Here is a 23,164-nt window from a genome sequence, read left to right as displayed (position 1 = left end):
GATATTCACAAGTTGCTGCAGAAGCATTACATTTGGTAATGCCACCATTTCAGCAGTTTTTAGTTGACCTTGTGTTGCTGTTGAATCGGGCAGCATTTTATATTCAATTGTTTTGTCTTTTATGGTAGTTTGGTAGGGGCAGCACAGTGGCTCAGTGGTTAGCACAGTGGTGAATAGTAGAGGAAGCACAGTTGCTCAGTGGTTAGCACTGGTGCCTATTAGTAGGGGCAGCGCAGTTGTTAGCACTGGTGCCTGTCAGGGGACAGTGCAGTGGCTCAGTGGTTAGTACTGGTGCCTGTTAGTAGGGACGATGCAGTGGCTCAGTAGTTAGTACTGGTGCCTGTTAGTAGGGGCAGCTCAGTGGTTACCACTGGTACCTTTTTAAATGGGGCAGCGCAGTGGCTCAGTGGTTAACACTGGTGGTGATTACTAGGGGCAGCACAGTGGCACATTGGTTAGTACTGGTGCCTGTTAGGGGCAGCGCAGTGACTCAGTAGTTAGCACTGGTGGTTATTAGTAAAGGCAGTGCAGTGGCTCAGTGGTTAGCACTGGTTGTTATTAGTAGGGCCAGCACAGTGGCACATTGGTCAGTACTGGTGCCTGTTAGTAGGGGCAGCGCAGTGGCTCAGTGGTTAGCACTGGTGGTGATTAGTAGGGGCAGCACAGTGGCACATTGGTTAGTACTGGTGCCTGTTAGGGGCAGCACAATGACTCAGTAGTTAGCACTGGTGGTTATTAGTAGGGGCAGCACAGTGGCACATTGGTCAGTACTGGTGCCTGTTAGTAGGGGTAGCGCAGTGGCTCAATGGTTACCACTGGTGCCTATTAATAGGGGCAGCACAGTGGCTCATTGGTTAGTACTGGTGCCTTGCAGCGCTGGGGTCCTGAGTTCAGATCCGATCAGGGACGACACTTGCATGGAGTTTGTATGTTCTCCCTGTGTTTCTGTGGGTTTCCTCCCATAGGCACATTGGCTTCCTATGATATGGCCCAAGTGTGTAGGGGTTGACCTCCTATATGGAATGTCAGTCTGTCCTGTGGAAACAAATCAAATCCGCTTTATTGGCAGGACTAAATACATATTAGCATTGCCAAAGCAAGTGGGAAATAATTGAGTAGGGTTGGGGGATGGGGACATATACAGGGTAGGGGTATATTAGTCCATGGTATATCAGGCTCCTCTCAGTCTATGGCAGGCAGTAATATATTGTGCTGCTGTGGCCGCTGTGTTCTCCTCTTCCCCCAGCAGTATGGAGAGTCTCTCTTCCTCCTCCATGGAGATGAAGTCTGGGCAGAGATCAGACAGTCTCCTGAAGTGAGTCTCCCTCACTGCTGAGTATTTGGGGCACCACAGCAGGAAATGAGCCTCATCCTCCACGGCCTCCTGGTCGCACTGCTGGCACAGTCTGCTCCCCCTGGGCATGTACCTCTGCCGGTGATGCCCGGATTCAATGAGCAGGCTGTGGGCGCTCAGTCTGTACCGGCTCAGGATCTGTCAGTCTCTGGGATTGGGGAATTTCTCCAGATATGGGGCAGTTTGTACTCCCTCTGCAGGCTCTGGTATACTGTCAGCTTCTGGGATGTTCTTATGTCGTTCCTCCAGACGCTAATCTACTCCTCTTTGTACTTGTGCATCGTCCTCTGGATTTCACCCTTTGTCAGGCTGTATTGGTTGGTGGCTTGGGCAGGCTGGGTTTCGGTGACTTGTTGCAGGGTGCTTTGTCTTTCTGGGGCTTCTTGGTGTAGCAAGGCATTGTGATGGTAGGAGCTGGGACTGCTGCTATGAAGATGAGTGCTGAATGATAGCGCCCTCTTCTGGACAGCAAAGTAGATTGGGAATCTGCCCAGTTCTGCTCGACAGGCGCTGTTTGAGGTGCTCCTGTGGACCTAGAGAAAGTATATGTCTGGGCCCCAGACTTCGCTGCCATACAGGAGGATTTGGGCGATGATGGTGTCAAGGATTTTAAGCCAGACGATCACTGGTGGCTTAAGGTGATAAAGATGCCTTCTGATGGCATAGAAGGTTTTGCTCGCCTTGTCTTTCAGTGTTTCCATGTTTCTTAAAACTCCCTGATTGGCTGATTTCTAGGCCCAGGTCGGTGTAGCTGTCGGTTTCTGAAAGTGGACAGTTGTTTAGCAGGAAGAGAGGACGCCCGGCTGCTTTCCGGTTCCTTTTCTGGAATACCATGATGTTGGTTTTCTTTGGATTGATGGGCAGTGCCCACGTGTTACTGAACTTCTCCAGGATTTTCAGGTTATCTCGGAGACCTTTCTCAGTTGGCGATAGTAGCAGAAGATCATCTGCATAAAGGAGAAATTCCACCTCGGTGTCATGGAGGGTGAGAACAGGTGCTGAGGAGGACTCCGGAGCCGCCGCCAGCTCATTGATGTAGATGTTAGAGGGTTGGACTGAGGCTGCAGCCCTGTCTGGCTATCATTCTTAGACTTTTTGTAAAGTGAGGACACTCTGACACTTGTGAATTTGGATGGTGTTTGACCTTTGACACTGATGTATAGGGGGTCAGTAATATACAGCCTTTTCCATTCACTGACTACTGCAGGGGAAGATAAATAGCAGACTATTATTCTGTGTTCACTGGGCAGCGCATTGATCAGGAGCACATGAAAGGAGCGGGTAGTTCTGTGCTGCCGAGGTCAGGGGTGCAGGCCATTCTCAGTAATGCTATGAGCCACTGTCCCTCATAAATCCCATTTATGTGACTCTCTGGAGCTGCGCGGACTACGACACATATTATTTCTTCTTTTATGTATCACAGATGGAATGTTCCAGAGCCAAATATAAGAAAGTATATCGGATCTACAAATCTATCTATCATCCGGTCTATCTTTATCTGTCTTAGAGATGAAAAAATAGCCAGCAGCACTCCAGGATATCAAAAAGCAAACGGTGGTTTATTAGACCCAAAGTCAGGCGACGTTTCAACAGCTTGTTGCTGTCTTTATCAAGCATGGTGCACATGTGTTACAGGCATTGTTTAAATAGGGATATCAAACCACAATAAATTGGCATCAATTGAATAAATATAATGAAAATACAACCCGTGGAAGTTATTAGTGATTACAAAAGTTACATGTGTTAAATAGCCGACATCCGGCGAATACAGTGTATACAATATAGTAAAGCATTAATGCAGCATATCATGCTTACTGTGAAGGAAGACATAATGAGTGCAGGTGTTTGAAATAATGCAGTGAATTAAAAACTCACTATCCGGTGGGGAGCCGTCTGTGGCATAGATCGCGTGCAGTGGCGTCTCCATGTACAAACTGCGCATGCGCGGGAAAACAAGTCCCGCGATCACCGCAGCAACCTAAGACTGGAATACAGCCAGGAACACAGATGGCCGCGGCGGTCTCTCATGTATTGTGCGCATGTCCTAACGGTAATAGATGCCGCCCAACAGTAGCCACGTAAAGGTATTCATAAGCAAAACCACAACAAAGCCATGGATCGTAATGCTGTCAACGAATATATGATCAAGTAAAGTACAACGGCACTGTCACTCACCGGTCCACATGACCAAGCATGTGTGACCCCTGAGCAGTACCGTGCACTATCTCGACCACATAGAAAATAAAAAATATAAAAATTGTGAAAATGTATAAATAGAGCGAGATACTGGATCATCCAAATATGATGGAACAAAATTAAAGAACCATCAATGTACATTCCACGGGGAGATGAGTGTCATCAGAAAAACTCATGAACCACCATCAATCCCTCATAGGGGTGTATCACTATCTCGCCCATATACTGCCAATTGAAATCAAACACATGACAATACAGATCCAGGTGTCATAGCAAAAAAAATTTATATATAAAAAGACTACATGGGCAGGCATCCAGAACACATAGGACAAGAAGCCACATAAATAATATAAACAAAATAAATGAAACTTGGGGAGCCCACTGCAGCCACGGTATGCGACATATCACACAGCGCCCCAATTACGGTAGTGAGAAGAAAACTAACCTAAAAACAAAAAGAGAGAATATTTTAACATAATTCTCATCTAGAATTTACACTTGATTAAATATACTTGTGTGTGTATACATAAACATGTGCATTTGACCCACAGCAAGGAATAAGGATCAAACAATCACAAGAGGGAGACACCCAAGGCGTGACTAGTATGCAACAAATCACACCTTTAAATCCACGTTTAACCCATTGGGTCTCAAAGTTTTCAACGTATAAATCCAATACAGTTCTCGTTTTTTAAGGAGAGCTTGTCTATCTCCCCCCCCCCGTCTCCCTAATTCAATCTGCTCCAAAATACGGAATCTCAAGTCATTCTGTGTGTGTCCCGCCTCTTTAAAATGTTTAGACACAGGTAGGTCTAGTTTTTCTTTCCTGATGGAATAACGGTGCTGGTTCAAACGTGTCTTTACATCCCACGTGGTCTCACCAACATACCACTTCCCACAAGGGCAGGTAAGCTGGTAGACCACGTAGGATGAATCACACGTCAGGAATTGGGTGATTTTCATCATCCCATTCGATGCCGGATTAAAAAATGTGTCTCCCTTGATCATTAATTTGCAATTAATGCAATGATAACAAGGGTAGCAGCCAGTGCGAGTGGAGCCACACATTGCTCTCACACTCGCCCTGGCACTACCCACATCAGCCCTTACCAGTCTGTCACCCAAATTCCTCCCTCTCCGGTAGGAAAACAAAGGGGGCGTTTGGAATTCTGCAACATGGGGGAAACTATTCCCGATCAACCTCCAGTGTCTTCGAATGACACCCGCAATCTGCGAACTGTCAGTGGAGAAACTGGAGATGAAGGGAATACGTGGGTTTGGAGGAACATTCTGTTTAATGATAGTGGGTTGAGTCTCCACTCTCGTGATGGTGTCCCTAATCAATTTTTTAGGATATCTACGTGTGGCAAATTTGTTGCCCATTTCCTGAAGCCTGATATGTCTAACTTGGCTATCTTTAACTATCCGTTGTACACGTAGAAACTGGCTATAAGGTAAAGACCGGATCATGGAACGGGGATGGTGGCTATCATAACGTAGCAAGGTGTTCTTGTCAGTGGGTTTTACAAACAAATCCGTACTCAAACCCCGTCCCATGATCCGGACCTCTGTGTCGAGGAACTGGAGCTTATCAGTGGACTGAACCATGGTAAATTTCACAGTAGGATCAATCTCGTTGAGAAATGCGTGGAACGCGAGGAGGCCCAACGTGTCGCCCATCCACACCAGGAAGATATCATCAATATAACGCCACCACCCCAGAACTTGTCTGAAGTGGTGGCTGTCATAAATCAATGACTCCTCAAGGTGGGCCATATAGATGTTTGCATAAGTGGGCGCCACGTTGGACCCCATCGCGGTTCCACGCATCTGAACAAAAAAGTCGTCCTGGAAAAGAAAATAATTCTTTGTCAGCACAAATCTTAGCAATGTGAGCAAGAAGGATTGACATGCCGTGGAGTATTCTGAGTTAACAAGGCACGCTTCTACAGCCTGTAGGCCGAGTTCATGGTCGATCGACGTGTACAGGCTGCACACGTCGAAAGAAACCAGAATCGCGCCCACAGGGACCTCAAGATCACCTATCTTGGATAAGAAGTCACCCGTATCCTTGATAAATGATTTGGTAGAGGAAGCAAAGCGGCCCAACATCTTATCCAAGAAAATTGCCACATTATAGAAAAGGGACTCTCTGCCAGACACAATGGGGCGACCCGGGGGGGGCGACACCCCCTTGTGAATTTTTGGCAGGGTATATAGCAAGGGCGTACATGGCTTATCACGATACAGATAGCAGAACAATTTATCATCAATAATGTCTGCCTCAAGGGCCTGGTTTAAAATATCTTGCAGTTCCCTTAATAAACCAAATTTCGGGTCCTGTGTTACACGTTTGTACACTTGTGAATCATCAAGTTGGCCCTGGATCTCACGAATGTACTTTTATGGGGGAACTGGGCACTGCCCATCAATCCAAAGAAAACCAACATCATGGTATTCCAGAAAAGGAACCGGAAAGCAGCCGGGCGTCCTCCCTTCCTGCTAAACAACTGTCCACTTTCAGAAACCAACAGCTACACCGACCTGGGCCTAGAAATCAGCCAATCAGGGAGTTTTAAGAAACATGGAAACACTGAAAGACAAGGCGAGCAAAACCTTCTATGCCATCAGAAGGCATCTTTATCACCTTAAGCCACCAGTGATCGTCTGGCTTAAAATCCCTGACACCATCAGACATGTGTAAGGGAGAGTTCACATCACTTCTATTTTTCCGTTTTTCTGCATGCAGGACTTCTGTTTTTTTTTAGATGGAATAAAAAAAAATCTCAGACGGAAATGGCTCAAATGGATGCAAAATTTGCATAACTGATGCAGTGGATCAGTTTTTAACCGACCGATTAGAAGAACGGAAAAATAACGGTGATGTGAACTCTCCCAAACTCATATCATATCACATTGCGGTCTGGCAGTAGGCTCTGCATGCAGAATACCCCTAATTGCCAGGGTGCACCTGTACTTGCCCTTGTTTTTCATGGAAGTATCTTTTTTTTTTTTTTTTTTTTTTATATCGTAGCTCGTACAGGTGCAGATTACAAATCAGATCTGGTAGTTTTATATGCATATCTCCATTGATTTCATTGGTCACCGCACGTCTCTGACAGCTGATTAGCGAGGATCTTACAGCAGTGGGACTCTCCAAAATCAGCTTATTAGAGTAAGTTCTGTTTATAGTCTGATAAAAAGAAAATCCGAAACCTTTGAGATTGTTTTGAGGTCTCTGAGAATAGTTACTTCTGGATACAATGTATTGATTTTAGAGAATTTTTGATTGATGGAATTACCGTATTCTTCTCCCTATAAGACGCACCTAGGTTTAAGAGGAGGACCATAAGAAAAAAATATTTTTCAGACCTCAGATGAGCCCCCCATGTCTCATTTATTCAGCCCCCAGCCTCAGATAAAATAAAAAATCCACTTGCCTCTCCTGCCCCGGACACCGTCGCTTCTCACCTCCAGTGCTCTTCCTGCCCTCGGCTTTGGTGTGACCCAACGCGCATAGCATGAGGGTAACAGAGCGCCCTCACGTTGTGCGCAGCCACAGTACAGCCGAGGACCAGGAAGTGGTGAGTACAGAGCCTTCCTCCGGAGTAACAGTGTGAGGTGTGGAACAAATATAAATAGTTTTTTTTATCATTTAGAATTTTATGAAAGGCCTTGGTGATTCTAGAACAAAATTTCAAATGTTGTTATAGTATCATTGTATTTTCCTTCCTTACAGCCCGGCATGAAGCTGCATTATGTTGAGATGGGAAACGGGCCGGCTATCTGCCTCTGTCATGGCTTTCCAGAAAGCTGGTATTCGTGGAGGTACCAGGTAAGCACCATATGGCCCTACTGATCAATGTATGGCCTGTCTTTTGTCTTCCTATAGACTTGTAAGATTAGAGCAAAACTTTATAAATATACTTGTGTATACTTGGTTTGTAGTTACCGGCCTTGGCTGCTGCTGGTTACAGAGTTATAGCACTGGACATGAAAGGTTATGGGCAATCATCCTCTCCACCTGGTAAGTGTGAAATTCAAGTGTATAGACCAGGGGTCCTCAAACTGCGGGCCACATCCGGCCCGCCGAGTGTTTTTGCCGCCGCTGCCTGTTCGTTACTTTTTTTTTTTCCAACATAAGAGATGGACGGTTCGGCAGCCAGGCTATAATTGGTGGGAGAGGGGGTGGCGGCCGCCAATTGGCTGGCCGGCTGAAGCGCTGGATCATGGGAATTGTAGTCCGGCCGCAATCAAGCTCCTGGCGGTGGGAGGAACCGAACAGCGTAGCCGGACTACAACTCAGCGTAGCCGGACTACAACAATGTGGGAGGGGCCGGCTGGACGTGACTTGCGCGGCAACTTGTGGGCAGTGAACGTCGGGCGCTGGCTCGTGGGAAAGAGAGAGGTAGACGTGACAGAGCATCACAGCACAGTTGTTTTGAGCAACAAGAGCAGAGGCAGCTTGGAAGAAGTTGGCATCATCTTTCCCCCCGAAGAGGTCGTTCAATCAAGGCTGAGGTGAGACAGATCCTGACACAACAGATGACCCCCACATCCCATGGGCACTAATTGGGCCGCGGTGGCAGGCACTCATTGGGCTGCGCTGGTGAACGGTTCAATGGGCCACTTGACTGGACTATAGTCCGGCCCTCCAACAGTCTCTGAGGGACTGTGAACTGGCCCCCTGTTTAAAAAGTTTGAGGACCCCTGGTATAGACCAAAAGTGAAACTTTTACTTATTTTCTGGCTATGATTACGTACTTGCACTGAAGGAGATGTGTGTCCGATCCAGAGATTGCATCACTCTCCTGTATCGGATTATTTCAGTTACAGTACCCCTAACCCAGCAACAGGAAGTTGCCAAGAAATGATTCAGTAAACTGCAATAGAATTTCACAATTGTGGTTTATTTATGGATGACTCAATGAATATAGTGATCTATCTTAAAACAGCCCTAAAATAAATCATGTGTTTATATTTTATTCCAGAGATAGAAGAATATTCCCAGCAACAACTCTGCCAGGTACGACAAGATCTCTGTAGTCCAAAGAAGCCAGATAGAGAAGTCATTAATCCAATGCAACCTACAGTAATCTGACAATATAGACAGCAGAGCAGTTTAACATGAGAAAAGTCTTCTTGATTTATATAGCACCAATATATTGTGAAGTCGCACATTGCAGAGTTAACACACGAATATATGGGCCCTGTGCCCTTATACTGCCCCCTATGTACAAAAATATAATTACAATTATACTGCTCTTATATTCTTGTACACGGCCTGATGTGTACAACAATATAACTACTATAATACTGCACCTATGTACAGAAATATAACTACTATAATACTGCCTCCTATGTGCAAGAATATAACTACTATAATACTGCTCCTATGTACAGGAATATAACTACTATAATACCGCCTCCTATGTACAAGAATATAACTACTATAATACCGCCTCCTATGTACAAGAATATAACTACTATAAGACTGCTCCTATGTACAAGAATATAACTACTATAATACTGCTCCTATGTACAAGAATATATCTACTATAATACTGCCTCCTATGTACAAGAGTATAACTACTATAATACTGCTCCTATGTACAAGAATATAACTACTATAATACTGCTATGTACAAGAATATAACTACTATAATACTGCCTCCTATGTACAAGAGTATAACTACTATAATACTGCTCCTATGTACAAGAATATAACTACTATAATACTGCTCCTATGTACAATAATATAACTACTATAATACTGCCTCCTATGTACAAGAATATCACTACTATAATACTGCCTCCTATGTACAAGAATATAACTACTATAATACTGCCTCCTATGTACAAGAATATAACTACTATAATACTACTCCTATGTACAAGAATATAACTACTATAATACCGCCTCCTATGTACAAGAATATAACTACTATAAGACTGCTCCTATGTACAAGAATATAACTACTATAATACTGCTATGTACAAGAATATAACTACTATAATACTGCCTCCTATGTACAAGAGTATAACTTCTATAATACTGCTCCTATGTACAAGAATATAACTACTATAATACTGCTCCTATGTACAATAATATAACTACTATAATACTGCCTCCTATGTACAAGAATATCACTACTATAATACTGCCTCCTATGTACAAGAATATAACTACTATAATACTGCCTCCTATGTACAAGAATATAACTACTATAATACTGCTCCTATGTACAAGAATATAACTACTATAATACTACTCCTATGTACAAGAATATAACTACTATAATACTGCTCCTATGTACAGGAATATAACTACTATAATACTGCCTCCTATGTACAAGAATATAACTACTATAATACTGCTCCTATGTACAAGAATATAACTACTATAATACTGCTCCTATGTACAAGAATATAACTACTATAATACTGCTCCTATGTACAAGAATATAACTACTATAATACTGCCTCCTATGTACAAGAATATAACTACTATAATACTGCTCCTATGTACAAGAATATAACTACTATAATACTGCCCTCTATGCACAAGAATATAACTACTATAATACTGCTCCTATGTACAAGAATATAACTACTATAATACTGCTCCTATGTACAAGAATATAACTACTATAATACTGCTCCTATGTACAAGAATATAACTACTATAATAATGCTCCTATGTACAAGAATATAACTACTATAATAATGCTCCTATGTACAAGAATATAACTACTATAATACTGCCTCCTAGGTACAAGAATATAACTACTATAATACTGCTCCTATGTACAAGAATATAACTACTATAATACTGCTCCTATATACAAGAATATAACTACTATAATACTGCTCCTATGTACAAGAATATAACTACTATAATACTGCTCCTATGTACAAGAATATAACTACTATAATACTGCGTATACACTTGTGTTTTCTCTCGGTCTTATATACTGTTATATATTTTTCAGGACATGGTTTCTTTCTTGGATGAGCTGGTGAGTTATGTAGGATTGATGGTATCCATTATTTCTTCAGTATAAATTATTATTTATTTTTTTTTGTATTGTGTGACTTGATCTCTGCCATTTAAATCCCAGCTGTGTATTTTTTGCACATTTTATATTTTTCACTTTATTGCTGTTCTGTCCATGTTTTATTACTGCACTGCCTCTTCACAGTATAGCAGAGAAGCGGGGGCAGCGATCCGACCTCATCTCATAGTGCTGCCTTTTATTGTATGCAGTTACGGAGCTCTTGTTTGGTCCTTCTGTCCTTTTTGTGTGTAAAGCAGCTATAAAGTTCTGGTAAATGATGTTCCCTGCCAGGGAATGGCATGGGACGCGCTGAGATAGAGGTGGCGATCAGTGCAGGAAGAATAGGAAAACATAATGTTTGCATGCAGTTTTGCCCTGTAAGTATTTTAAACATTGGCAGGGATTACAGGGCACAAGCTCCTCACAATCAGTTATTTGTACTGAGGTTTAAGCTCTATATTTTTCTTGTAAAATTAAAAAAACACAAAATATAGATCCTTGAGATTTATATTTTATTAAAGCTCTTTGTCTGAGCTTTAGAGGTGGCCAAATTGGTGGTCAGAGGGTGTCACTGACTGGCAGATGTACTTAGTGATTTTATACACCTACAAATAGCTGCACATGTCTGTGCAAAATTGTACCTATGTAAGGGATACGACAGTAACCTACAGCATTTGAATGATAAATTGTGCATATGACCCCGTTAAACATCTAAAATACACAAAGCACCTTAGACCCCCCCCCCCTAAAAAAGATATAGACCACACACCAGAACCCCCCCCCCCCTTCCCCCCGACCATTTACAGCCTCCAAATCAAACCTGATAGACATCAGACCTCTCCTGTTTACAGGCTGGCTAAAAATTCCAGTCCCTAGACCATACTCCCCTCTGTTTAGAGACCCCCTAAGAAAACAGACCCCAGACCAGACTCCTATTTACAGACCTAATTGAAAAAGCAGACCTTGTACCAGCCTCCCTATGTTAACTATTCATGATCAGAATCCCCCTGTTTAAAGAGCCCCTAAAATTACAGACCCCAGACCCTTCTGTTTAGAGACTGGCTATAAAAATATAGACCCTAGACCAGACACATTTGCAGAGCCCCTAAAAGTACAGACCCCACCCTAGACTAGAACCCTCCTGTTTACAGACCTCAAACCACCTAAAACATACAGATCCCTATTGTGCAAACATCCTTAAGATTGCCCTTGTGGGACCTTCTGCTTAACAGCATCTTAGCCGCCATAACAAGTATGTAACAGGTGGGGGGGGGGGGGGGGCAATAACAAGTATGTAACAAAAATCTAGTCTCGGGGAACATTTTTTTTAAAGGCCATGGACGCCTTTGGGAGCAATTTTTAGTATGTTTTGATCTACACAACAAGGAGATGCAGCGGCGGCCGTGCAGGTAGCTGGGTAAGTATAATCTATATGAGGTGCTCGGGCATTGAGGGGGGGTCATTATAGGGGTTGGATAACCCCTTTAATGGATGATTAAGGGACCTGACTCTTAATATCGCTTTTAAAAGGTTAGGTCATCAGTAAAGAAAATCTCGGAAAACCCTTTAACACTCTCAGGTAAATTTTTACCCTAGCCTGTGTACTGGTATACTGATCACCTATGTGCTGGTTTAATTATATTGAACAAGTCCCACAAAATTTAAATTGCTCCATTTGGAAACTGAATAAATGTAAACGTACAATTAAAGCTTGACGCTGCATTTCTCATTAACACTCACAAGCAGATTACTGCCCTACCCTATGTTTTGTGGTAATCATTTGGTTTAATTAAATTGAATGATTCCCCCAAAAAATTAAATTCCAAAACAGTGTGGAAATGGAATACATGGAAATGGACGATTAAGGCATGACGCTTAATTTCTCGTTATCACTCACAGGTAGATTGCTGCCTTACCCTGTGTCTTCTACAGTAGTAATATATATACTGGTTTAATTAAATTGAACAAGTACCAATAGAATATATATATTATTCCTTCCCAACTGTGTGGAAAATAAATATACGGAAAGGAACAATTGAGGCCTGACCCTTAAAGAAGAACTCCCGCCAAAATTTTTATTTTCTGCCCCGCTAGGAAGGTACATGATATAATCTGAGTGAATGTAATTTTCTTAAGAGGGACTGTATTCGTGAGTTATACCTTATGCTTCTCACCTCTGTCATGTGACCAGCAATCGGACTCTCCAACTTACACAGCATCTTATGTGTGGACAGGAAGTCTGTTTCTTTATGTATTCCTATAGGAGCCTCAGTGCCAGTCTCATAGGAATGAATAGAGTAACTGACTTCCTGTCCTGTGTCAGTTGGAGATCAGAGAGTTGGGCACATGACATCATTTTCTAGCAGGTCAAAGAATAAACATTTTGCTGGGAGTTCTACTTTAATGTTGCCTTAACAATCCCAGGTAAATTGTTATTCTGTGTATTGATGTACAGATTACCTATATTAATTAAATTGAACAAGTCCCAAAAAAAATTCATAAAGAAACATAAAATGCTTGACGCTCAGTTTCACGTTAACACTCACAGGTAGATTGCTGCCCTAATCTGTGTATTGCTGCAGTAATCACATAATAATAATTATTATAAATTTAATTACAACTGTATGGAAATGGAATTCACAGAAACAGATGATTGAGGCTTGACGCTCAATTTCACATTAAAACTCACAGGTAGATTGCTGTTATAACTTGTGTATTACTGCAGTAGCACGTATATGTGTCGGTTAATTAAATTGAACCCCTAAAAAAAAAGATTTCTATAAAAATGGCGGAAAAAATGAAAGTATTTCCTTGCAGGTAGCTGCTTTTGACAGCAGCCACAGCTTCTTTCTTCTGGTTCCCTGTCTCTCAGCTGCTCTGCTTGTTCCTGTTGTACACAACACACACAATTCTTCTTTGGAATCCTAGCCTTTCCCTTTACTCTCCCTGGCAATAAGCTGGATTGCTTTCTGACTCTTCCTGACTCCTTAAAGGGATTCTGTTACCAGGATTAACGATATAGCGATATTTATATGTGCCCAGTAGTCTTAATGCAGTGTTTAACATGACCCCACTGTTTATGCTCTGTGTGTGTTAGATTCTTACAAAAATCGATCTTATTGATATGTAAATTACCACTTAATTTATCCACTCCACTATCCCTGACGTCAGTTCTTCTCAGTGCCGTAATCTTGCGCAGGCGCAGTGGACACTGTAGTCTGCGCCCGTGCGGACTACTGTCACCGGCTTCGACGAGGGAGCTGGCGCATGTGCAGTTGACTCGTCGAAGCCGGTGCCAGTAGTCCGCACGGGCGCAGACTACAGTGTCACCTGCGCAATATTACGGCACTGAGAAGAACTGACGTCAGGGACAGTGGAGTGAATAAATTAAGTGGTAGGCAGTGCTGGGCTCCGGATCGATGGGCGCGGCTGGGCTCCAACATATCGTAGGACAACCCCTTGGGCTCCTGACCGGGAATTTACATCTCAGTAAGATCGATTCTTATAAGAATCTAACACACACCGAGCATAAACAGTGGGATCATTTTAAACACTGCATGGAGACTAATGGGCACATATAAATATCGCTATATCGTTAATCCTGGTGACAGAATCCCTTTAAGATAGTCTTCTTGGCAGACACTGTCACACCAAACCACAGCCCATCACAGAATGGCATTCTGCTCGTTCTGCTAGGGTACCTCCCTGCCTGCTGCAGCACTGATTGGCTCATCCAGGCTGTCTGTCAGCCTAGGAGCCAATCAGAGAAAGCCCTCCCCTCATTTTGTCATAGTGTCATGTGAGAACCCTTCTTTCTCCCTAGCGCTTTTCTCCCACCAACATGTGCACTAAAATGGCGTGTAGTGGAGGCGTCCGAAACAAGCCCAGAAAGATTATGGTTCGTCTGCGTCCGAAAAATAGCAAAGTTCGGACCAAATTGGCTCGTTCATCCTTAGATGGAATATTTTAGAAAATTGCGCCCTTTTGAGTCAATTGAGATGTAGCAGAGCTGAATTCATCACTTAATTCCCTTTAATAACTAAGATTTCTCTGTTTGATTCTTCTCTGTTGGTTTTTCCAGGGTATTTCACAGGCAACATTCATCGGACATGACTGGGGTGGTGCTTTCGTTTGGAACATGGCGCTCTTCTATCCAGAAAGAGTCAAGTAAGTAGATACACCTAGGTGCATGTCTGAAAAAGCATTGTCACGATGTTAGGAGAACAGTGGAGACAGAGGGGGGTCAAAGATCAAAAGTTATATAGTTGGAAGTGCGGAAGCACTAGCGGCACAGAGTATTTCAGGGGAAGGGGTTGTCTTAACTGAAATGAAAACTGCATTGGAAGGACGCCCATTGGTAACAAACGTACTCCCTACAACCAACTACCTATAAACCTCCTAAGGGGGCTCATAACACAATTATATGAAAACATTAATTCCTATACAGTATTAACCACTTCCTGCTAAACAACGTAACTGTACATCGAGATTTCAAGTGATTTAGCACAATCTGATGTAAGTTATGACAAGTGGATGATTGGAGCTAGTGATGCTCCCCTGCAGTTTATCCCTTTTAGATGCCAGTCAATAGGGACTGTGACATCTTAAGTGGTGGACAGAGGTAGGGGTACCAATAGTTGCTATGGCGACCAAACAATGTCCTCTTGATCTGCCAGTTACAGAAGCTAATTAGCGCCAGGGGCTGATAGTCTTGCTGTCAGTGTAAAACAAACAGGTACAATACACTGCAGCAGATTACTATTGCAGTGTACTGTCGCAGCAATCAGCACCAAGTTCATAGTCCCCCAAGTGGGACTTGAAAAAAAAAAAAAAAAAAAAAGTAAAACAAAAATTATTTACAAAAAAAAAGTTTCAAGTGGAAATAATTTCCTTTTTACCCCTTTCCACTCTTTTACTATTGGAGAAAAAATTATATACTAACATAGTTGGAATTGCTGCGTCCACTGCATACGTTACTAATCCTACATGGTAAAAAAATTAATAAAAAACAATGGCAGAATTGCTGTTTTTGGTCAGCTCATTATAAGTCTTATTTTCCCCCAAATGGTACCAGTAAAAACAACAGCTTATGCTGCAAAGAAACCAGCCTTCACACAGCTGCCTTGGCAGAAAAGATGGAAATGTAGAATATCAAAGTTTTAATGAAAATTATACAAAAGTAGTAAAATATAAAAATATATACCATGTACTCCAAGACGCACCAATAAAAACTGCAGCTTGCATTGCAATGAATGAGCGGTCACACGGCTTACTCAATAAAATAAAATGATAGCTCTTAAAGGCCATCACATGCCTTCAGCTGCCAAGTGCACATGTAACGGGTCAGCCAGCGTCATAGGTACAAAACTGCTGACAGATGCCCTTTAATGATTTATTTCCGCAAAATCCATGTTCCAAAATCTGAATGGCGCTCCTTCCCTTTTGAGCCTTGCCATGTCCCCAAACAGCTGTTTACGACTACAAATGGAGTATTATTGTAATTGGGAGAAGTAGGTTAACACATTGTGGGGTAGTTATTTTTCGGATTAACCCTTGTGAAAATGAAATACAATATTTTTCGCCCTATAAGATGCACCTGCACATAAGACGCACCTAGGCTTTAGAGGAGGAAAATAAGAAAAAAAATAATCATTAGGCCTCAGATCAGACCACCAATCTGACCCCCAGTGTTAATAAGACCTCAGCTTAGAGCCTCAATCAAACCCCCAATGTGAATCCGACCTCATATGAGACCCCTTAACGGTAATAAGACCCCCCCAATCAAACCTGAGATCAGATTCCCCCCCAATGTGAAAGATCCCTATTCAGACCTCAGGTCAGATCCCAAATGTGAATAACCCCCAGTCAGTCCTCAGAGAAGACAAAAAAGAACTTGTCTCTCCTTTTCCGGACGCCAATGCCACTCCTGAGATCCAGCGCTCTTTCTGGTCTTCCTGCTGCACTGTGCTTTGACCCGACATCGCGTAGTGTGAAGTCAGAGTGCACCGACGTCCTTACACTGTGCAGGTTACAACACCGCAAGCGCTGAGGAAGACCAGGAAGCCGTGAGTACAGAGCCTGCACAGGGAGCGCTGTATTCACCGCTCCCCAGTCCTTCTGTACTAATGAGCGCTTCCATAATGGAGGCGCTCATTAGTATTCTTCCCATACGACATACTGACATTTTCCTGGGGAAATTGTGTCTTATAGGACGAAAAATATATTATAGTATGTGGCTAAAGCAACATGCCATTGGAAATTATTATTATTTTTTTTTTTTCTTGGCCCGTTGTTAGTACATTTTATGAAACACTTGGCTCTTAACCATCAGTACACCTCTAGCTGAAATCCTCGTTTCCAAAATGGGGGTCATTTATTGGAGGTCGGCTTTGTAGTATTCACTTGAATAGGAAGGAGCCGTCCCATAGAAGTGAATCTGGATGCCATATTTGTAATTACACCGCTTACCGCTGCGATGTTCCTGGCCAGTAAGTAAACGATGAAGGAAAGGCTGCTCTCACGTGGAGCGCGGCCTTCTCTTCATACAGCTGATTGGCCGGGTGCCAAATGTCTGACCCCACAGATCTGATATTGATGACCTGTCCCGAGGATCGGTCATCAATATCAGAATCCTGGAAAACCCCTTTAAAGGGGTTCTGCAGTTTTTTAAACTGATGATCTATCCCCAGGATAGATCATCAGCATCTGATCGACGGGGGTCCGACACCCGGGACCCCTGCCGATCAGCTGTTTGAGAAAGCAGCGGCGCTGGCAGTAGCGCCGCGGCCTTCTCGCTGTTTACCGCAGGCCCAGTGATGTCACGACTAGCATCAAGTGAACAGAGCTCAGCCCCGCCCAGGCCATTGATGCTAGTCGTGACGTCACTGGGCCTGCGGTAAACAGCGAGAAGGCCGCGGCGCTACTGCCAGCGCCGCTGCTTTCTCAAACAGGGTGTTGGACCCCCGCCGATAAGATGCTGATGATCTATCCTGGGGATAGATCATCCGTTTAAAAAACTGCAGAACCCCTTTAAGTTCAGATCCAGAAATGACAAATGTGTGTTAGGACGGTCACTGTCGGTGATTTATTGTAACGCTTTGCCGTGCATACAGTATCTTTGTTGCACACATGTATATTGTTCTTGTAAAATTCAGCTGAACGGCACGTTATAAATGTGTCACTGTATACTGCTCTATCATTGTATTCATTGTTGTCCTATTGAGTATACGTTGTAGTTAAATACCGTATAGTAAGAGATACATGCGACAGTTAAAGTAATATTGTAATCTTTATGTTTTTTTTTTATTATTGTAAAGTCTTTTGTAATATGACTTTTACATTTCTGTGGAGTCATTAGTAAAGGACTTTTATGTGTAATTGTTTTATGAGTCTTTTCTAGGAGGTTTATAGCTTTTTAGTCTTCAGCGGTCCAAAGTATTTCATAAGAGCAGCGTGCTGAACCTGGGGGATGTCAGAGGCCAAGTGTTACACAGGGGGCGGAAGGGTGTCCCCAGCAGCACAGAGTATTTCAGGAGATGAGTGTGACTGAGCAGGCCATGTCTAAAATTTCATACCTTTTTATTTTCCAGAGCAGTTGCATCACTTAATACCCCATTCTTCGCTGTTAGACCAGAAATGAAAGCCAGTGAGGGAATAAAACAGAACCCGATCTTTGATTACCAGATTTATTTCCAGGAGCCGGTGAGTTTATTTATTTGCACACGTTGGGATCTGCTGTGTAGATGATTGTAGAACTACAAGTTTCAGCATGGTCCACTGCTCTTATCTCTATGGAGGAGTTTTCAGCATTATCTGTAATGGAGTGGACTCGGCCGGGACCTCTGCATGCACTGACCGCCCTGTGACTCTTTTCTGCTCCTGTGTTGTAATGCCCGAAGCAGACAGCAGGCAGACTTCAATTAATAGCGGAGAACATCTGTTTAATTCTATATCCGACTGCACCGCTAATTATGTTTCCATTTCCTAGGGTGTCGCTGAAGCAGAACTAGAGAAAAATGTGGAAAGAACACTAAAAATATTTTTCCGTGGTCCAGGTGAAAAGGTAAATTCTCCTCCATAGTAAAGGAAGCTTTACTACTTTTCAACAACTTTGTTGCAACATCTGTCCACCTCTGAACAGTGTGTGCAATTATCCTATACTGATCCTGATTTACATCCATGATCCAGAGCTGCACTCTGGTGGATGACCTACTGTGTACATACATTACATTTCATATTCCTGTACTAATCCTAATTTACATCCTGTAGATCTTTTATTTATATGAATTGTGAAACTCACTATTCTGCTGGTGCAGTCACTGTGCACATACATTACATTACTTATCCTGTACTGATCCTGAGTTACATCCTGCATTATACTCCAGAGCTGCACTCACTATTCTGCTGGTGCAGTCACTGTGCACATACATTACATTACTTATCCTGTACTGATCCTGAGTTACATCCTGCATTATACTCCAGAGCTGCACTCACTATTCTGCTGGTGGAGTCACTGTGTACATACATTACATTACTTATCCTGTACTGATCCTGAGTTACATCCTGTATTATACTCCAGAGCTGCACTCACTATTCTGCTAGTGCAGTCACTATGTACATACATTACTTATCCTGTACTGATCCTGAGTTACATCCTGTATTATACTCCAGAGCTGCACTCACTATTCTGCTGGTGGAGTCACTGTGTACATACATTACTTATCCTGTACTGATCCTGAATTACATCCTGTATTATACTCCAGAGCTGCACTCACTATTCTGCTGGTGCAGTCACTGTGTACATACATTACTTATCCTGTACTGATCCTGAGTTACATCCTGTATTATACTCCAGAGCTGCACTCACTATTCTGCTGGTGGAGTCACTGTGTACATACATTACATTACTTATCCTGTACTGATCCTGAGTTACATCCTGTATTATACTCCAGAGCTGCACTCACTATTCTGCTGGTGCAGTCACTGTGTACATACATTACATTACTTATCCTGTACCGATCCTTAGTTACATCCTGTATTATACTCCAGAGCTGCACTCACTATTCTGCTGGTGCAGTCACTGTGTACATACATTGCATTACTTATCCTGTACTGATCCTGAGTTACATCCTGTATTATACCCCAGAGCTGCACTCACTATTCTGCTGGTGCAGTCACTGTGTACATAACATTACATCACTTATCCTGTACTGATCCTGAGTTACATCCTGTATTATACCCCAGAGCTGCACTCACTATTCTGCTGGTGGAGTCACTGTGTACATACATTACATTACTTATCCTGTACTGATCCTGAGTTACATCCTGTATTATACTCCAGAGCTGCACTCACTATTCTGCTGGTGCAGTCACTGTGTACATACATTACATTACTTATCCTGTACAGATCCTGAGTTACATCCTGTATTATACTCCAGAGCTGCACTCACTATTCTGCTGGTGCAGTCACTGTGTACATGCATTACATTACTTATCCTGTACTGATCCTGAGTTACATCCTGTATTATACCCCAGAGCTGCACTCACTATTCTGCTGGTGGAGTCACTGTGTACATACATTACATTACTTATCCTGTACTGATCCTGAGTTACATCCTGTATTATACTCCAGAGCTGCACTCACTATTCTGCTGGTGCAGTCACTATGTACATACATTACATTACTTATCCTGTACTGATCCTGAGTTACAGCCTGTATTATACTCCAGAGCTGCACTCACTATTCTGCTGGTCCAGTCACGGTGTACATATATTACATTACTTATCCTGTACTGATCCTGCGTTACATCCTGTATTATACTCCAGAGCTGCACTCACTATTCTGCTGGTGCAGTCACTGTGTACATACATTACATTACTTATCCTGTACAGATCCTGAGTTACATCCTGTATTATACTCCAGAGCTGCACTCACTATTCTGCTGGTGCAGTCACTGTGTACATACATTACATTACCTATCCTGTACTGATCCTGAGTTACATCCTGTATTATACTCCAGAGCTGCACTCACTATTCTGCTGGTGCAGTCACTGTGTACATGCATTACATTACTTATCCTGTACTGATCCTGAGTTACATCCTGTATTATACTCCAGAGCTGCACTCACTATTCTGCTGGTGGAGTTACTGTGTACATACATTACATTACTTATCCTGTACTGATCCTGAGTTACATCCTGTATTATACTCCAGAGCTGCACTCACTATTCTGCTGGTGGAGTCACTATGTATATAAGCTGTTTCAAAACAATGCCACTAAACATAATTAATCGGTTCCAATAAACACCTGGTGATGACACACGGGGATCATCCTCTCCTCAGCCTTGTTTTACATGATGAAATGGTGAAATAACCCTGGACTTATGTGTGAAATGTTCAGTGTGAAAATCTCCGATATCTCCAATTCCCGACTTCCACCCTGGAAAATAGCAGCGACACCAGATCCGACCTCATCAATAGTTCATCTGTGTTACAGAATACGCTGGAAATGATACCGTCTCACTGTAGACACTGCTTATATATACCCTATACCGGGGGTGGTCATACACTCAGAGGGGTCTTCTTATGTAATGTATGTGGCGGTCAGTAAGTACAATCCGGGGGCTGCTAAGTATTGTCAGTTCATAGGCTGATGCCTTGATTGACAGCTGATAGACTTAATCTGGTGAGAGGAGCGGAGCTGCGGTGCGACATAAACCCCCTTCCCCCACGTCACCTCATGTTTCCAGCGCCAAGCTCTGATATCTGAGGTGTTTCTGACACGGTCGGGTCAGACGGCAATTATGAGCAGGAGTTACATAGATTAGTATTAACCAGAGCGGGACTAAACTCTTTCCTTTCCCTCTGTAAATAATTCATGGCTTTCTAAATTGGTTAGAGGTCAGGTTTACAGCAGGTCTGTGGTGTCTTCTTTTGTCAGATTATCTGTTTCCGGGAAAGATGGGTGATCACTGAAGTAACGTTCATTACAGCTCTTGCTTTTACCCAGACTCCAGAATGCAAAAAAATCCTCCTATTTGGACATCACGGACAGAGTGTTACATACATGAATACAGACCATGTACAGTTTTAGTCTTGGGTTAACTCTCTCTTTAAAGAGTTTAGGCCCAAGGCACTCGACCGTAATCGTTTTCTGTCCGCATTTTATTTGAAGGCGCATTGTTTTCTATTGGTCCCTGGTCCACATTCTGTATTTTTGCAGAATGGACATACGGATGTGGGAAGCGCACAGATCATCCATGTGCTTCTGCATTTTTCTAAAGGATAGAACATATTCTATACTTGGGCACACAACGTCGACCACGGGCTCATTAAAGTCAATGGGTCAGTAAATGCGAATGCAGCATGGACTGTATCTGTATTTTGAATGGTGTGCATGACGCCTCATTCAGGATCTTGATATTGGTGAGCTGTCCTTAGGATTGATCTTAAGTATCAGATCAGTGAATGGGAGCTGAACTGCAGTAACCTGGCTCGGCCACTACTCGATGTGTGGCGCTGTCGGATTCTGACTTTCTAATACTGTCTTACTTCTGGTGGCCGTGCCTCCTGCTAGCGGCTGATTGTTGGTGGTGTCATCCCCCACCGATCTAATATTAGGATAGCTCATCAATATGGAAGTCCTGCAAAAACCCTTTAAACCCTTCTGCAGGATTTTTGTTAATGCCCCTCCCCTCTTCCCCAGCAGGACCTGTGAGGAGAGCCATACTTACCTGCTCTGTGGCAGTAAACTTCCTGCTCAGACGGGGTCACATGTACTGCTGCAGCCAACGACTGGCCTCACCAGGGACGTATTCTCAGGAGGCACATGGCCCAGCAATCACGTGTCACCCGAGGACTTGTCACCACTGAGGCCAGCATATGGTGCAGTTCACACTTCATTTTTTCATCCCAGCATTCTTGTACATTTTCCATCCAAGACTTCTAGGTCTGGAAAGAAAACAATGACGGCATATGGAAGTCCATATACATCCGTGTGTCACTGACAGAAATCATGAGGTTTTACAGGAGTCTGGCTGCAGCTTGTTCCAAACTCCCCATTGGAAACACATGACGGAGGTATTGGTTACCTTCCATCCGACCCCCTATAATCCTCTCCTGCCCCTCATCAGTGTTCGGTGTCCCTTTAACCATAATAAAACTCTGACACCAGGTTGGAATGAATCGGCCACAGCAGCCGTTTTATTAACATAAAAACATATAAACCATGAACACTTTTTTAAATAATAATTCCCTCCAAGGGGAGGTCCTTGAAGCCCCAAACAACTGAAATTACCCCACCAGGGAGACCCATCTTGCCTCCAGCCGTTGCCCACCAGCTCGGAAGCACCACTGAATGGCCCCTTTTAATTCCGCCAGCCCTAACCATGGAGCCCTCCCATCATCCTCCCCTGTGAATATAACCAACTTCAAGGACCCCCCCCCCCCCCCGCCCCAGCCGCCGTGACAAATTACACCTCCCTCTTCCCCCCCCATACTCTACCAACCCCCAAACCCCTTTTTAAGCAGACCTCTTATAACCTACCAATAACTTAA

General features: G+C 43.2%; 1 protein-coding gene across 2 annotated transcripts in view; it reads left to right on the top strand.

Annotated features, from left to right (window-relative positions):
• Positions 1–23,164, top strand: part of EPHX2 (epoxide hydrolase 2) — an 87,911-nt gene that overhangs the window by 39,065 nt on the left and 25,682 nt on the right. For both annotated transcript variants that reach the window (XM_040427111.1, XM_040427112.1), the window contains exons 7-13: positions 7,290–7,385; positions 7,499–7,577; positions 8,542–8,576; positions 10,543–10,569; positions 14,690–14,775; positions 18,198–18,309; positions 18,596–18,670. In XM_040427111.1, coding sequence (XP_040283045.1) covers positions 7,290–7,385; positions 7,499–7,577; positions 8,542–8,576; positions 10,543–10,569; positions 14,690–14,775; positions 18,198–18,309; positions 18,596–18,670 — 510 coding nt within the window. The remainder of the gene's footprint in view (positions 1–7,289; positions 7,386–7,498; positions 7,578–8,541; positions 8,577–10,542; positions 10,570–14,689; positions 14,776–18,197; positions 18,310–18,595; positions 18,671–23,164) is intronic.

The sequence above is a fragment of the Bufo bufo genome, chromosome 4, assembly GCF_905171765.1.
Source record: "Bufo bufo chromosome 4, aBufBuf1.1, whole genome shotgun sequence".
Lineage (NCBI taxonomy): Eukaryota > Metazoa > Chordata > Amphibia > Anura > Bufonidae > Bufo > Bufo bufo.
This window is presented reverse-complemented; position numbering and strand designations above follow the sequence as displayed.